The sequence below is a fragment of the Lactuca serriola genome, chromosome 9 (genome assembly GCF_051521515.1).
Source record: "Lactuca serriola cultivar US96UC23 chromosome 9, Lser_US96UC23_V15, whole genome shotgun sequence".
Classification (NCBI taxonomy): Eukaryota; Viridiplantae; Streptophyta; class Magnoliopsida; order Asterales; family Asteraceae; genus Lactuca; species Lactuca serriola.
The window spans coordinates 10680225-10696891 of NC_136416.1; the positions used below are offsets into that span (position 1 = coordinate 10680225).

General features: G+C 33.4%; 2 protein-coding genes and 1 long non-coding RNA gene across 7 annotated transcripts; 2 read left to right on the forward strand and 1 right to left on the reverse strand.

The window, feature by feature from the left end:
- The first annotated feature begins 4103 nt into the window (after window positions 1-4103).
- LOC145074407 (uncharacterized) lies at window positions 4104-7054 on the forward strand. The gene is made up of 3 exons (XM_079020786.1): window positions 4104-6089; window positions 6182-6247; window positions 6719-7054. The coding sequence occupies exon 1, from the start codon at window positions 4192-4194 to the stop codon at window positions 5992-5994; it is 1803 nt and encodes a 600-aa protein (XP_078876912.1). The 5' UTR covers window positions 4104-4191; the 3' UTR covers window positions 5995-6089; window positions 6182-6247; window positions 6719-7054.
- Window positions 7055-9909: 2855 nt separating this feature from the next.
- LOC145072350 (flowering locus K homology domain-like) lies at window positions 9910-13734 on the forward strand. Of its 4 annotated transcripts, none has more exons than XM_079018758.1 (5): window positions 9910-9977; window positions 10787-11128; window positions 12318-12561; window positions 12652-12800; window positions 12897-13734. In XM_079018758.1, the coding sequence occupies exons 2-5, from the start codon at window positions 10799-10801 to the stop codon at window positions 13560-13562; spliced, it is 1389 nt and encodes a 462-aa protein (XP_078874884.1). In that variant the 5' UTR covers window positions 9910-9977; window positions 10787-10798; the 3' UTR covers window positions 13563-13734. The 4 variants fall into 4 exon arrangements, with proteins under 4 accessions (XP_078874884.1, XP_078874885.1, XP_078874886.1 ...); XM_079018759.1 differs by having other exon boundaries at window positions 9915-9977; window positions 10796-11128; XM_079018760.1 differs by lacking the exon at window positions 9910-9977 and adding an exon at window positions 10109-10127 and having other exon boundaries at window positions 10796-11128.
- Window positions 13735-13866: 132 nt separating this feature from the next.
- LOC145072351 (uncharacterized) lies at window positions 13867-15626 on the reverse strand. Of its 2 annotated transcripts, XR_013690992.1 has the most exons (4): window positions 15243-15626; window positions 14568-15070; window positions 14320-14478; window positions 13867-14239 (listed from the first exon to the last, which is right to left on the reverse strand). It is a non-coding gene; the product is annotated as an uncharacterized LOC145072351 (long non-coding RNA). The 2 variants fall into 2 exon arrangements; XR_013690991.1 differs by having other exon boundaries at window positions 14320-15070.
- Window positions 15627-16667: the final 1041 nt, after the last annotated feature.

Consider the following 16667-nt stretch of genomic DNA (forward strand, 5'->3'; position numbering starts at 1 on the left):
TAGTAGGGTTTCTAGTTGGCCGGAGTACGCCCTGCATTCTCCTACGTACGCCCAACGTACGTGGGTGCATCCGTAATCCATCGAAGATCCAGTACACTCAACGTACCCATAGGGTACGCCCCGCGTACTAAGCTAGGGACCAAAATGAAAGGTTTTTGCATAAAGGGTTAAAAGGAAACATACTAATACTTTTGAATGTTACATTCCAGCCACATGAAAATTTCATCCCAAATTCTAATAGCCACTTCACACCTAATAAAAAGATGATCAAACCGTTCGACTTGTAATTTACATATCGAACATAAAACCAACGGGCCATCTATACCCCTACTCAACAGGTTACTACATGTGAGAATTCTATCCATCAAAACTAACCATAATATTTACTTTCCCAGACACATATGGGTGCCATCTGGTCTTCGTGCCACAGAAGGAAGATAACTTCCAAGGCAAAAATACTATCCTTTCCTTCTTGACCTTAAAAAAAATCAATAATTAGGAGCACATTTTCTTTCGTTTCCTTCATTAAAAACAATAAAGAATATACTTCCTTCCTTAAGTAAACTAAAGAACATGGCGTAAGTACTAGACAATCTTTTTAGACTCTTTTTAGTATTTTAAAAATAAACATATCTACAAAATTGTTTTGTAAACCTAGGTATTTTGGTTAAAAGGTGGATGGTTTTACAAATCTTTTTATAAAGTTGTGTATTTTTGTCAAAACAAATAAAAACTGAACAAAAGGTACATTTCTCGAGTAGAATAGCAAATCTATTGAAAATAACCATTCTTTATAAAATTGTTTAACTTTACATCGTCATTTGTACCATACAAATGACATTTTTTCTTATGTAAAAATGATATGAATATACATTTCCATTACTCGTTTAGACATTTAATTACCAAAATTTACCTATCCAAGCATTACACTTTCAAAACTTAGCCTTTAAAGCATAAAACTCATTATGTAATATCTAATATAATCACATCATACTAATTTATAATGTTAGTTTATTCCTTAATGTATTTCCATGCTTTCACATAAATTACACACAAGGTATATTGATGCATGAAGTGCACCCATCAAAGTACACATTTGAAGATTTCATATTGAGTTACCAACTCTTACCGTATTCTAGAGTGCGTTACAAAAAGTAAAATGCTTCCTAATTAGAAGAAAACGGATAAATCTTACACATCTCTATATTCTAATAAAAGAGTAGTTTTTAATCTCCTTTTGACATGTGTCACCATATTAAGCCTAATAATTAATGCAAATTTTATTTTTCTTTTGTCATGTTTCAACTTATTATGTCTTATAATTAATGCATACCATTTGTCAACATATTGATTCTTCATTTCAAATTTCAAATTTTAAATTTCTCATTCTAATTACATTAAATTAACAACATTAGAATAAAAATTAAAATAAAATTAATACAAATTACAAAGTGGTATAATTTTATATATTTATTTAAATCAATGATTATAATTTTATATAATTAAAAAAACCTCTTAATTAATAATTTATTTAAAATAAATTATTAATAATTTTAAATTTTAACTATTAAAGTTTAATTAATTTTATAACCGTGGTTCCCACGGGTTCATTACAATAAAAACTTTACACATTAAGATAATGTCACAATAAAAACTTTAGACAACTGAAAATATATATATTGATTACAAACTTATATAATAAATGTTTATTTTTTTGGACAATTCAAAGAAGATAATTATGAGTTTTTCAAAACAAAAATCACCATTCATTTAAAGTGTTTGTTTATAACATATACGAAGTTACGAACAAATATGAACCAAGATAAGACTCATATTTGTATCATTGTATGACATGTAAATAACGACAAATTAAGACTTGAATTTATATAAACATGTACACACTAATACATAATTTAGCCCCTTAAATTTACGAAATAAACCATAACATAACCCTTACATAAGTCAATACTTAGCCCTAACTTTTGATTATGGAATGTAGTCAAGCTAAATGAAGATTGGGATATCATAATGCCGTTTGGTACTAATCTTTACTTTTGACTATAAACTTATGGACATACACTAATGATTTATGGTATTTTAGTTGAATCGGTATGGTGATCGGTTCTCGGTTCAACCGATCTGATCGCCGGTTCAACCGATTTCTATAATTATCATCTTTTTTCTTATTTTCCTACACACATAGACATTCATATGTTTAAACATTAAAAATACATATAAATACAAGGTGTAAATCAATCAAAATACATTAAAAAACACATAACAATAAATTTTATATCAATCCACGTACATTAAAAAGAAAATAAAGTATAATACGGAAACAAAATACAATTTTAGACGAATACAAATGTATTAAAAAATGTATAATATTTGCCATGTGTTTTTATTCAAATAAATCTAAATAGATGTAAAAAAAAATGAAAAAGTGTGTTATGCAAAATGAACCATTTCCATGTGTTTTTGTTTAATTTAACTAGTTCAACCGGTTTAATTTAACTGGTTCAACCGGATTTTTGTAAAAATCGACGGTTCATTCCGATTCAGAAATAGATATAAAACCGGTGCTAGTTGAACTGCTCACTTCTCCGGTTCCTGATCCAACCGGTTCAAACGAACATATCAAACTGGTTTTCAAAACACCAGTGAGAGTAGGGGTGAGCATTGTGGACTGTGGATTGGACCGGATGAGACTTCTCAGATCCAGGTCCATGTCCATGTCTGGGTCCAGGTCTGAGTTTTTCGGTTCTTGGACTTGTTCGGACCGGTACAACTTTACATGCATACGATATAACTTGTTAAAATGCGTTTTTGGGTTTGATACAACTCATTAAAACAAATATGTTGTTGGGTTTGATATATTACAACTTGTTAAATGAATACTTGTTTGGGTTTGATAAGGTATAAATCGTAAAAATGAATATGTTTCCGTTTCTTATGCCCCTTGGACCGGTTAACCTTTGATTGTTTATACTTTATACCATTTGTTTGAAAGATTGTAACTCATTGAATATAACATTAAAAACAACAAAATTATAGTCTAAACTCATCTACAAATTCTAAATTACACATCGGAAAAAACCGCATGTCAATTCGACTTAAAGAAAATAAGATATGCTTGTTTAAAGAATTTCACCGAATATAAAAGTTTAAATTTCTTGCCGAAAAACTGAAATATTTCAACTTTGATATCTCATTTTTGAAGGATTGTAACTCATCAAATATAACACTAAAAACAATAAAATTATAGTCTAAAATTATCTACAAACTCTAAATTATGCGTTGGAAAAATGTTTATGTCAATTTGACTTAAACCGAATGAGATATGTTTACTTAAAGAATTTCACAGAATATAAAAGTTTAGATTTTTTGTTGAAAAATTGAAATATTTTAGTTTTGATATCTTAACTTTGAAGGATTGTAACTCATCGAATATATCATCAAAAATAACAAAATTATAGTCTAAAATCATCTACACAGTTTAAATTACAAGTTGGAAAAAACCGCATATCAGTCCGACTTAAAATGGATGAGATATGCTTGTTTAAAAATTTTCACAAAGTACAATTTTTTTTTAATAAGCCGGTCTAAAATTGGTTTTTACCCGGAACCGGCCGGACCGGTTTTGCTCAAATCCTAGAACCGAGAACTTATCAGGGAGTCCAAAAAAATGGTCCGGTCCGATCCATAGATCCAAATGCTCACCCCTAGGTGAGAGTGTGACGCTAAAGAGCTTGATCATTGTTCCGTATCCTTTATTTTTGGGTAAATCATGTAAATAAATTATATTTTTTAATCAAGTTATGCGATGATCGGATTAGTTTACAAATGTGTTAAGAACAGAATTCACATGTCGTAGGTCATCATGGTCAATTAGTTATTCTACCACTGACAAAGACAAGACAACCGAAATAGATTCTGGGTTTCTTATTTAACAAAAAATTTATGGTTTCATGTCAAACTTGCCTTTGACCAACACTGCCTTCGACAAACCATGGGCCGAATCCAAACCTTATTACGTTTAAACGAGCCGAGCGACACAATACACCTCAGCCACTCAGGCGTCAAACGTATGGGCTTTTAGAGCAAAAAAGAAAAAAGGAATAAAACGAAAATAAAGATTTGGATCGCTCTCCTCTGAGATCTTCGCTCCCTCCCTGCCAGCCTTCTGGCTCCATGAGCTTCAGAAGAACCCCACCTTTTGCTCATTCGGCTGCAAACTCTGTTTCCAAAAATGCATATTCAGGTAACCTTTCATCTTTACTTCAAGAATCCATTAAAAAAGCCCCACCTTTAATCCCCCAAAAAACCCAACTTGAATCTTTCCTCACTATCAATTGTAAATCATCCACCATAAATCTCGATAATGCATCGCACTACTTCGATTACATGATTCTTCTACAACCCATTCCTCCAATTTCTTCATTCAATCAATTGCTTAATTCTGTATCCAAAATTAAACACCATAAAGTTGCAATCTTCCTTTATCGTAAGATGAACGAAGCTCACGTTTCCCCTAATTTAATTACCCTAAACATTGTTCTTAATTGTTATTGTGATATGCATCAAGTAGATTTTGCTTTTGGAATTTTGGGCATGATTCTAAAAAGGGGTTTCACTCCTGATATTGTTACCTATACATCTTTGGTTAAAGGATTGTTTAAAAGAAACAAGATTATTGAGGCTGTTAGACTATTCAAGAAGTTCATTAGGTTAGGTGTTAGGCCTCATGTTATGACTTATGGGACTTTGATTAATGGGTTGTGTAGGAATGGAAAAATCGAGGCTGCAGTTAGATTACACGAAGATATTATGAGTGGGAATATTGGTTTAGGGTTTATTTGTAAGCCCAATATAGTGTGTTATAGCATATTGATCACTAATCTTTGTAAAGATGGATTCATAAACAAGGCAAAAGAGCTTTTCTTGGAGATGAAGAGTAGAAGAATCTCCCCGGATGTGGTTGTGTATACTTCTTTGATCAATGGACTGGTTTATTCGGATAATTTAGACGAGGCTAAATATTTGTTCATTGAGATGATGAATGAAGGGATTTCTCCTAGTGTAATGACGTTTAATCTTTTAGTAAACGTGCTTTGCAAAGAAGGGAAGTCAAATGAAGCAAGTGGGTTATTTGAGTTGATGGTTCAAATAGGAGAACACGTTGATTCTTTTTCATATAACATATTAATGGAGGGGTATTGTTGGGAAGGTAAGATCGATAAGGCCCGGGAGTTGTATATTTTGATGGTGGATAAAGGAATCGAGCCTGATGTTAGAACCCACAATGTGCTTATTAATGGGTATATCAAAATTAATAGAACAGAGGAAGCTATAAGGATCTTTAGACAAATGACTCGTAGTAGAAAAATCAAGCCTACAATTGTTACCTACAATGCGTTATTAACAGGTGTGCTTAAAAAAGGTGATGTTTTGAATGCACAGAAGCTGTTTGATGAAATGCTTCATGATCTCACACCAAGTTCTTGTACATACAACATCATGTTAAACGGGCTTTGTAAGAATGACTGTGTTTTGCAGGCTCTAGACTTGCTTGAAACCCTAGAAAACAATGGGGTGGTTGTATTGGATATCAAAGCATATAACTCTGTGATTGATGGATTGTGTAAAGCAGGAAAAATGGAGACTGCTTGGGATGTATACATGAAACTGTCTTCTAAAGGCTTGGTTCCAACTGTTGTAACTTATACTATCTTGATACATGGGTTTTGTAAAACGGGTCAGTTAACAAAAGTGGATGATTTGTTTTTGGAGATGCTGGAAAAGGGTTGTGTCCCAAATGCTGTTACTTTTAATGCATTTATGCGAAAATTCTCTCGTTCTGATATGTCACCTAAAGTGATTGAGTTGCTTAAGAAAATGGTGGAGAATAAAGTTGTCCCAGATGCATTCATGGTCTCCTTAATATCAAAAGATGAGAAATTTGGAAAGGATTTGGATATGCTTTTGAACACTTAGGGATAAAATCGTGAATTATGTAAGAAGAAAAGCAACCCTGTGAAGTTGAAACCGGGTTATCATCCATATCAATCAGGCTCCACATATCCGAACAGGTATTATACTTAGTGTTTGTTGTCTTTGCATTAATTTGTGATTGTAATTCCTTGACATTTTGTTTGTGGGAATTTTCTTTGGTTGTTTATAGTTGCAGGGGTCGGAGCAGTTTGAATATTTGGTCAAAGTGGATATATATATCCATGAGGCATACAAGGTGAGAAATCCCTTAGACTTTTCAGTTTCTGGTTCCTTTAATTGTATTCATTGATTGACTGATGGACTTTCTAATGCCTAACTATTTCAATGGATTATAAGGGGTTAGATTAAGTGATCTAATCTATACATGCATGCAACCATACATAAATACATACATACATACATACATACATAAAAGTCAACCATTTCAGATAAAATTTTGAGTTTAAGATTTTTATCCTTCTACCTTACATAAAAGTCACCATTTAGTGTTGGTGGAAGGTTATTGATCCACAGTTTACCTCAACAGTGATTCATACGGGCTGACTTTAAAAATGTCAACTATATCTTTTTTTGGGGACAATCTAAGTTTTTAGAGCCTTTGATTTTTGTATGTGGTTTCTTCGTGGCTTATGTTGCATCTTATAAAGCAAAATATTGTTTCATTTACCTGATTATTATTATTATTATTATTATTTTATATTCACAGTGTTGCATTATGGAGATTTAATCCAAAATATAAGCTTAAGCTCGCTTTGAAGAAGACAATGCAGTTTTACATATGAGATTCACTTTTCCGACTCAAGTCATATGCTCTCAAGTCTCAACCAGGTTTTTGACCTTGGTGTTGTTGTAGCAGTTAATCATTATTCTTTCATTTTTTTTTATTCATTTAAAGACAGAAAACCACATACATTTTATCTGGTTAGAATGTTTGAATCGGTGAAAAAATCTCATAGTATTGGTATTGAGTGTGGACAATAATACTACAATCCATTCTTCGTATTCAGGTATAATTTGGTTGTATGTTCTGTTTTTTCTTTGACATGTAAGTTGTAAATGGGGCATGTTAGATCAATGTGATCAAATAAGAAATTGTTGCATTTTTTGGTTAAAAACTAAAAAGTAAAAGCTGGTTGGAGAAGAACCAAAACTTTATAACTACCCACATTCATTTTTTGATTTTTATTGTTCTTTTTCTTAGAAAATGGTTTCCTGGTTCAATTTAGTTTATTTTTCTAATATTCATTGAAACAATGTCATTTTATGTTATATTACTTTATATTAAAAAGATCAAAGTTGTATGGATCGGGTGTTAGCTTCTAGTTTGACCGCAACATTTGATATTGGGAACTGATTTTTCCACGGTGTATTTTTATCAATCCACTTAAATTTATTTGTATTGCCAATTGTGGCCTTCAATTAAGTTTTTTAGATATTAAATGGAGAAAAAGATTATAGGATATGTTTCCAAACGACCGACACTCATTCCTTATTCTCGCTTTCCCATTAGGGCACCTTCTAAATCAGCCCACTCTCAAATGGTAAGTGATTCTGTTAAAACCATGTGTATGCGTATGAAGTTTCAATCTTTGATTCTCAATCACCGTCATTGTTATTATTAATTCTCAGGCACCGTCATTGTTATGCGAATGCTTTGTCAAAGTTTTTTAACGATTAAACATATTGATTTTCTGTGTGGGCATATGATTATTAGATTCTCTGTACATGTATGGACTGTGAAAGTTTTTGATCGTATGAATCGTCAATTCTCTTAATCTCTTATTCTTTGATTGGTATGCGGCAAGAGCTTCATAGTCATACACTTCGTCATGAAGAAAAATTGTGCAAGTCACATTTCATTACATGAAATGAAATTTAGACTAGTTATATGATAGGTTTTGTGGTCTGGAATCTCAGACACATCTTTTTTTTTTGTGATTTTCTCTCTTTTCGTGGGGTTATTGGGGAAGGGATACCTTGGTGTACATGTGTTTTTCTTGTAGTGCTATTATCTAATTCCATACAGGTTTTTAGTTTTTAATTGTCAGAAGAACACCATTAGGCCGATTCAGTTAATCAAATAGCAATAAGGAAAGATGTTTGAGCCTTTTAAGCTGTTATCCATGGTTGTAGCATGAAATAGGAAAAACATTCTTAGGGGTTGGGCTTAGGTCAATTTTAGCGAGCTGCTGCGATGTCTTTTGGGTATATGTCGATTTGCAGTCATGTGTGTGTTTAGCGTGCACTTTATTTCATAAGGTTTGACATCGTATACGATAATGGACTTTAATCTCCTACATTTCTTTCCTTTCGTATGGTGACCAGGGAAAGTTCATACTTGACGTGAGTTTTTTCCTCTTCAATCTACGAACACCAATCAGTTTCGATCTCATTTGGCTATTGTTATCCTCTCGATCATAATTCTATTGGTTCTTATTAATATAATAAAAGGGAAAGCAGGCCATGCCTTTCAAGTTATAAAACTAGAAGACAATATCTTTTGGATCATGTGGAGACACAAAGTTATCAGTTTCAAGCCCTATTTATGTATAAAAATGAGGGTGGATCTTTCGGTTCATAAAAAAGATTAACTGTTAAAATGAGAGTGATGTAGTTTGTAAAGAATGATAAAGAAGAAGAAAAAAAAAAGTCAGTTCTAATTTTAGCATGTAGACGTAGGTGTAGAACAAAAAAAGATCTTTCTCTCTTAAATATTAAATGAGGGGCATAATTGGTAATACATATAAATTTTCAATGGATGGATTGAATTCAAAGTGGAAGAATCACCTCCCTTTGATATTCTTACAAATGAGGTCCAACCTTAGTTAGGAAGGTTTAGTCCAAAGCTACAAACTTTTAAGCTTAATTTTAAACTTTGAAACATTTTTTTTAAACTAGTTATAATATTTTAATTTAAATAAAATGAATTTATTTGTTGAAATGTACTTTTCATAGGGAAAAACTTTTAGCCCCAAAAAGATATAGATGTTACAATGGCGTTGAAGCTGAAGATAGGGTTGAGACAAATGATTCAAGTTTAATAATTTTTTTTTGAAATATGTGTACTTCTCAAAATGAGAAGAGGCTAATACTTAGTTTTAATGCAACAAGTGTGTCCAAAAGTGATAACAACCATCACTGGGTTATATGTATTCCATGGAACTTTATTGATAATCTTTCCAAAACAACCCAATTTCGAGTTGATGATTTACTTTTGTCCACACCAAGATAAAGAGGTGGGGGTGATGTTTATGTTTCACCGATGAATGTTACATTAAAGGGATGAGAGAGTTTTCAACCATTTTCCTTACCTATGCCATCCACGCCAACAATTCTGAATGGAGTTGTGATGTGGTTTTAAGAAGAGATTATGAATGATTGGGAAATATGTCTTGATTTGTAGCATAATAACAAAGTGGGAGAGTAAGGGGAGGATAGACTTATTCATTTTCATTGGTTGTTGGGTTGATCGAGAGGAAGATTAGGATGGTAAAAATCATTGATCTAAATTGGTGCAAATAGAATTGAAGAGTAGAAGATTGTTCATTAAAAAGGGGTTAAAAGAATAGGAGCTAAATCTATATTTTTTTAATAATAATATATCTAGATAAATATATAAACCATGAGCATAATAAAAATTTAATAGACCTTAATATCCAAAAAAGTGATGTTTTTTTTAGGGACCAAGATAATAATAAAACCCTCCTATAAAAAGATGTTTTTTTATATACAAAATGAAACTATTTACATAATCCAAAGAAAATAAGAAACCACAAGGACCAGTTTTTGCATTTGAAAAGAAGAGGGTCACAAAGTGGGCAAAAGCAAAATCTTTAGGGTCCGGAGAGCAGTTTTTGAAAATTGAAATCCCCATTTTTTTTTTCCGTAAAAGCATATGGATTTTTCAAATCGCACATCGGCGAGGACATCGCCTCTCTCTTTTGCTTACTTCGCTATAAACCCTAGTAAGTTTTCTGCAATTACATATTGTTTTTCGCTTTCAAATTATTACTAGGCACTTGTGTAAATCAAGTCCATTTTTTATAGTAAGATAAGATTTTGCGTCTTCTTGTTAATTCTTGCGGGATCTATGTTTATTTCTTCTCTTTTCTAAGGTTCGTAACGATTTTCATTGGAAGTGTCTTCTGTGCTTATATTTCATTCCTTAGGCATAAATTTGTTAGATTTCAATCTTTGAGGCCTTTAGTTTATGTTGAATTGAGGAAGTTTCGTAGATAAATTTTATGTTTAGTTATTGCTGTGTATGTACATTGCTTTAGGGCATTTTGGTGATTTTGTTGTTGAACGTGCCTTAGTAGTGTCGTGCTATTTGCTGTCTTCTTTTTCTCACTCATATTTTCTCTAGATACTAAAATCTGATTTGGCGAAGGACTGATATACTTAACTGGTTTTAAAAAAAAAAAGAATTAATCTTGATTTTGTTTATGCCAACTAAAAATTGTATGAAATCTGTTATTGCTTTACCATTTAGGTCGTCCAAATGGTATTACTTTTTAGCTAATGTACTCAATATCTTTTCCAAAAGGTAGAATATATATATATATATATATATATATATATATATATATATATATATATATATATATATATATATATATCTCCGAAACATGAGATTTAATGTTTTCTTCTTTCTAACTTCACTTCACACAATCACAGCTTAGGTTTCTGATCTCTATTATGTATATAGCTTTAATGATCATTCCAAGCTGGTATTTAGTTATGGATATATGGGTTGATCGGTTCTCCTTATTAGAACTTTTAGGAAATGGCAGAAGAAAATTTTGTTGGACAAGAGACCGAAGTGATGCCTGAAAACTCTGTTCCTGTAGAAGTTGAAGTGTCTGAGAATGAAGAAAGTGATGAGGTAGTAGAAACTGAAATTACTGAGAAGGAGCAAGGAGATGCTGCCATGGAAATCCCTGCAGAAAAGAAATGGCCTGGATGGCCTGGAGAGAATGTTTTTAGGTTGTTGGTCCCTGTGCACAAGGTTGGCACCATAATTGGTCGCAAGGGAGAGTACATAAAGAAAACCTGTGAAGAAACAAAGGCCCGCATCAAGATTCTTGATGGGCCTCCTGGAACTATGGAAAGATGTGTAAGTTTATTTACAAATTTCTTTATTTTGAAATTGAAATTGAAATTGCAATTGATTGCTGCATGTGTGGTAGAGTTCTGTTGGAATTGATCAGTATCATTTTGGTACATCATGAATTGTAAATCTGCTTCAACCTATGCCTAAAATTATTTTGTATAGTGTATTAGTGTGTAATTATGTATTTGAAACAGAAAAGTAAGAATCCTAACAGTGTTCAAAGTAAAATATAACTATAATTACAAGAATGTTACCTTGTCACATTAATCATTCTTTATGATTTTTATCAAATACCAACAGAAAGACCTTTCTGTTTGTGTGTCAGTCTACAACTAAGTTTCAGTTCAATAAGCTTTAAAACACAATACCTTAATACCACGATCTTTGAAATAATTTGGTAAAAGAAGAGTATACACTGATACGAGGATAATTAGCCAATAATAGGTAGTAGACAATCTTAAGTAACAGTATCAACATAGAGTTTGGATATAATGCAATAGAAGAAGTATATGGAAAAGTTGAAACTACAAAAATAAACAACACTCAACCTTAAGGAAACAAGTTTATTATATCACAATGACTAGGTGAATATGTGCAGGTTCTGTCAAATATAAGGCAACATTTCAATTGTCAAAGTGGTTTCATTTAGAAGAGCCAAAGATCCAGAAGTGCTGAAAAGTCACTCTGAATAAATGTCAGAAGTACCCCTGGCGGATGTCACTACCAAAAAGCTTCCTATGTCATCTGGTAACTTCAGAACTGATCGGTTGATGTCTTGCCAAAACATTCTTATACAAATAAGCAAAATAAATAGCTTAACCAATAGGATGCGATCTATAAAAAGTAATACAAAAATAAAGTATCAAACATAATTGAAGAATCAAGAACATCTTTAAGCTAATGATGTTAAACCCAGTAAAATATCTTTGGTATCTTCAAATGTATCAAGGTCAAGTATCAAAATATATCAAGTACTTTGAGAGCCACATCAAGATAAATCATGGTGTCATAATCTAAATTTCTTTTATAATTAATTATACATTCTATGCCAGAAAATGGTGTGAAGAACAAACAACATTAATTATGATGCATGCTAGCTTCTTGTTGAAACCGTGCTGTTCTTAATCTTAAAGTAAAATAAGAAAATTTTATTAATGTGTTGCTAATCAGAAGATATATTCTGTTTTATCAGGTCTTGATTTCTGCAAAAGAAGAACCAGAGGCTTCAATTCCTCCTGCAATGGACGGTTTACTGAAAATCCATAAACGGGTAACGGATGTGGATGCTGATCCTACTCATCCGCCAGCTGGAGGTACAATCAGCACAAGGCTACTTGTGGCTGCCACACAAGCGGGGAACTTGATTGGAAAGCAGGGTGCCACCATAAAAACCATCCAAGATTCTTCCGGTTGTGTAATTCGAGTACTCGGACAAGGTATTGTTTATTTATTATTTTTTAAATATATTATCTAAAATAATATTCTTAAAATAAAAGGTGAATTATAATAGTGTTTTTTGGATGCAGAAAACCTCCCTGTAATTGCTCTGCCTGATGATAGTGTTGTGGAGGTGCAAGGGGAACGTGAAGGTGTACACAAGGCGGTTGAACTCATTGCTTCACATTTAAGAAAGTTTTTAGTTGACCGCAGTGTTATCGGGATATTTGAAAAACAAGTAAGTGAAGTTTTTCATTTTTTTTTTCTTTTTTAAATTTATAGTAGTAATATTTTGATTAAAAATAATAAATATTAATCCGATTCATGTTTATAGATGCAAATGCCAAGTGGCAGGGCAAACCAGGAGATGGCGGCTCCCCAACCATGGGCGGCACCACCACCGGCTCAAAATTTTCCAGGTGGTGGGCCGGGATACAGACCAGCCCAATTCATGCCACCTCAGCATCAGTTTGACAACTACTATCCACCTCCAGCAATGGATAACCAGCCTCCCCGGCAGCTTCCGCCATCATATGGCAGGGACACCGCCAGTATGGGTATGCATATGCCGCCACAGGAGTTGATGGTGAGTAAGGTGTCACAGAACATGCAGGTTCCGCTGACATATGCGGATGCGGTTATCGGGACATCGGGAGCTAATATAAGTTATATACGGCGTGCAAGTGGGGCCACGATTGCCATTCAAGAATCTCGCGGGAATCCCGATGAAATGACGGTTGAGATTAATGGATCCGCTTCACAGGTTCAGACAGCTCAGCAGTTGATTCATAACTTCATGGCTGATGCTGCACAGAACCCAACTGCTGGTGCTGGTGCTGCTGCTGCACCACCACTGGTGGTGGCTACTAGCCAAGCTGGCGGCGGTGGGTATAACCAGTATCCTGGTTACCCGTCTCAGCCTGCGCCACCTGGACATCCACCTGCTGGTGGTGGAGATTATGGCAGTGCCCCCATGTATGGGGGCAGTTATGGTTATTAAAAGGCGGTTACAGTTTCTGTTGTATCCAAGATGCCTTGTTTTGTTTAGATACTCGGTTGGCTATTTGATGATTTGATAATACTGAATACAAAGTGTTCGTTTTTTTTTTTTTACTTCTGTAGTAGATTATTTAGTGTGATTTTGTTTGAATGATGGTTTTCTGTTTTGGGCATATCATCCATTTGTTTTGGTTGTTTTTTTATTTATCATAAGACAAAATTGCAAAAATGGTCCCTGTGATATGCAAATTTTTGGGGTTTTAGTCCAAACCCCGAGTTTTTTGGATTCATGGTCCTTTTGGAGTGGTTTGTATGTGCAATTAGTCCCTGGACTTAATCCCGTTAAAAAGGATCTGTTAACTCCCTCATGTGCCTTACATGTGAGGGTATATTCGTCATTTCATATGTAAGGGACCATTTTTGCATAAACCTTTTTTGGCTTAATTCCTTTTAAAGATCCCCACCGTTGCCATCTTCTTTCATAATGTTCTTTCATAATGTTCCCCAACGTCTCTTTTTTTTACCCTTCTTCTTGAGCTATGTTACAACAACAATGGTTCAATATTGATCCTGATGCAAAGAAAAGTGTTATTGTCTCCCCAATCCCAAAAGCAGCAGCTAAGGCTAAACAAGTTGAAACAGATGGAAGAAACTTCTTCTTGCTTCCACTCATGATATCTAAACAAAAAAAGGTTGTTCTTGATTAGGTTAAGTAAGAGTAAATAACAAGAAGTTATCGATACATAAATTGGAATTACCATGGCTGAGAAAAGTGGAGTCATCATCATCCTTAACTAATACTGCTTCTTCTTCAGCAACAAATGAGGTTGTGATATTGAGTAGAGGAATATTGAACAATTTTGCTACCAGATTGAATATTGATATGGAAACGCCAACAACAGCCAATTCAGCAAAGCCTAAAAGGAGTAACTAGATACATCAAATGCTTATATGAGAATTGGATAATTTTTTTTTTTTTTGAGAAAACATTGTCAATTGAAGAAACCTAGTGGAAATTACTCCAGATAAAGAACCAATGAGCTCTTCTAAAACGAACAATTTCCCATTGTTTCTGAGGGAAAATTAGAAGGAATCACGAATTCCAAAAAGGAATGGATTGTCCAGTTCTTAAGAGTCTTCGAGAGCCATGTAGGATTCGATACAGATCCATATTTAGATCTTCATGAACTCGGAATGGAGATTTACTCAGAAGCAATGGAAGATACAATCACAACAGAAAGCTCCCAGAACCTTTTCGACATAGTTGGATCAAAATTCCATGAAATGTCTGCTTTATCTTTGTTCAACCTAGGTAACGTCCACATGAACAAAGCATGAAAATCGATTGTCATTACACAAGATGATAACACTAGCAAAGAATTGATACAACAAGTGCAAATCGGATTCAAATTCTCCCAAAAAGACTACGAAAAAGCAGGAAGAGCTAATGCAGCTAGCAATCCGATCGACATGATCTCCATTCCAAGTTCATCTAACTTAAGCTTCTCTCTGCACTCCAAAACAAATCAAAAAAACTAAATCACACACTTCGATAAGAAAAGATCAATCGTGCCTCTCCTTTATACATTCATACTCTCCAAATCAACTCGTTTAAACTGCTACTAGAATTTGGATATTTAAAATCGATGGTAAAAGCTAGACAAATGTCAAGAAATATTACCTAAAATTTTAAATCAACAACGCGAATGGCTTGGATGAAATGGAACCGAAAGGTGAAGAAGGTGCGACTTCATCTATGTTCTCATCATCATCTGAGTCAGTTTGGGATTTAAATCCGGGTTTTTCTACAGGGCGTTCCGGGGATGAAGTGCTAGGGTTTTTCCTGGATGATGATTTGGGTAAAGTTCGAAATCGAATTGAAGAATCGGGGATTTGTACGAATGATTGAACGCTGAAACAACGATTATCATGTTACAATTTTGTGAACGAATAAAATGATTGTGGTGAAAGATATAGATATGCTCATAATTTGCAGAATCTTAGAAGGAGAAGAGCAACAGGAAACCAGATACAAATTTTGTTACTCACTAATTTTAATGGAAAAAATTGCAAAAATGGTCCCTTACATATGAAATGAGGGATATACCCTCACGTGTGAGGCACATGAGAGGGTTAACAGATCATTTTTAATGGGAGTTAAGTCCGGGGACCAATTCCACATACAAACCAGTCCAAAAGAACCATGAATCCAAAAAACACGGGGTTTGGACTAAAACCCCAAAAATTTGCATACCACAGGGACTATTTTTGCAATTTTGTCTTATCATAATTCGTATGTGCTGATTGATTTTATTGTGTCAATATATATTTGGAAGTAAAACTCCAACCACACAAAAATTTATTAGGTTTAATGAATAAGCACATCCAAGTACGGATGTATTTCTTTAAATGAGGGTTAAAAAGGTATTGAACGAGATTGTGATTCGAGACCAATTAGAGTAGTGTGATAAGCTAACAAATCCCGTACCTATTTAAACTGACAAATGAGGGATAAAAGGGTCAAAATGGTCACAAACGACTATATGCCCATTAGACAAAGTAATAATAATAAAAAAAAACTTTTCTAGTGGCTCTACTAGTAAATCATTCTAACAATTGAAGGGGTAAACCGGTCCTTAACCGATGTTAAACTTCAAGCCATTTCTTATAAATTTGTTTTAGCCAAACCAGTTAAGTTTTCGTACCAGCTTTTTTGTGCATCCCTACCATGGATGGAATGAAATATGCTTGTTCTAATTTTCTTTCATGGATAGAGATGTTTTTTTTCTAGGCATGAAATATCAAAATTATGTATTACACCCGTACAATGATAGTTTAGTGGTTGAAGTGTGAAATTTATAAAGGAGGTTTGATGTTTAAACTTTAGCACGCTCAAAATTATGCTAGTGCTCCACAATTTATTTTCTATTTCATGGGTCATATGTAAGTTAACATAAGCCGTGCAGATGATTCATGTTTTTATAACTTTGAATTACCATTATTTAATGTATTTATAGAATACTAATGTTTAAATTATTAGTTTTAGTTACTTTTTAAATATATCAAAATATATTTTGTACTTCTATTTGAGTTTCATAATGTTTTA

Coding starts and splice junctions, on each gene's coding strand:
- LOC145074407 (XM_079020786.1), top strand. CDS start 4,192: ATGAGCTTCAGAAGAACCCCACCTTTTGCTCATTCGGCTGCAAACTCT.
- LOC145072350 (XM_079018758.1), top strand. CDS start 10,799: ATGGCAGAAGAAAATTTTGTTGGACAAGAGACCGAAGTGATGCCTGAA. Junction 11,129..12,317: donor CTGGAACTATGGAAAGATGT/GTAAGTTTATTT, acceptor CTGTTTTATCAG/GTCTTGATTTCTGCAAAAGA. Junction 12,562..12,651: donor AATTCGAGTACTCGGACAAG/GTATTGTTTATT, acceptor TTTTGGATGCAG/AAAACCTCCCTGTAATTGCT.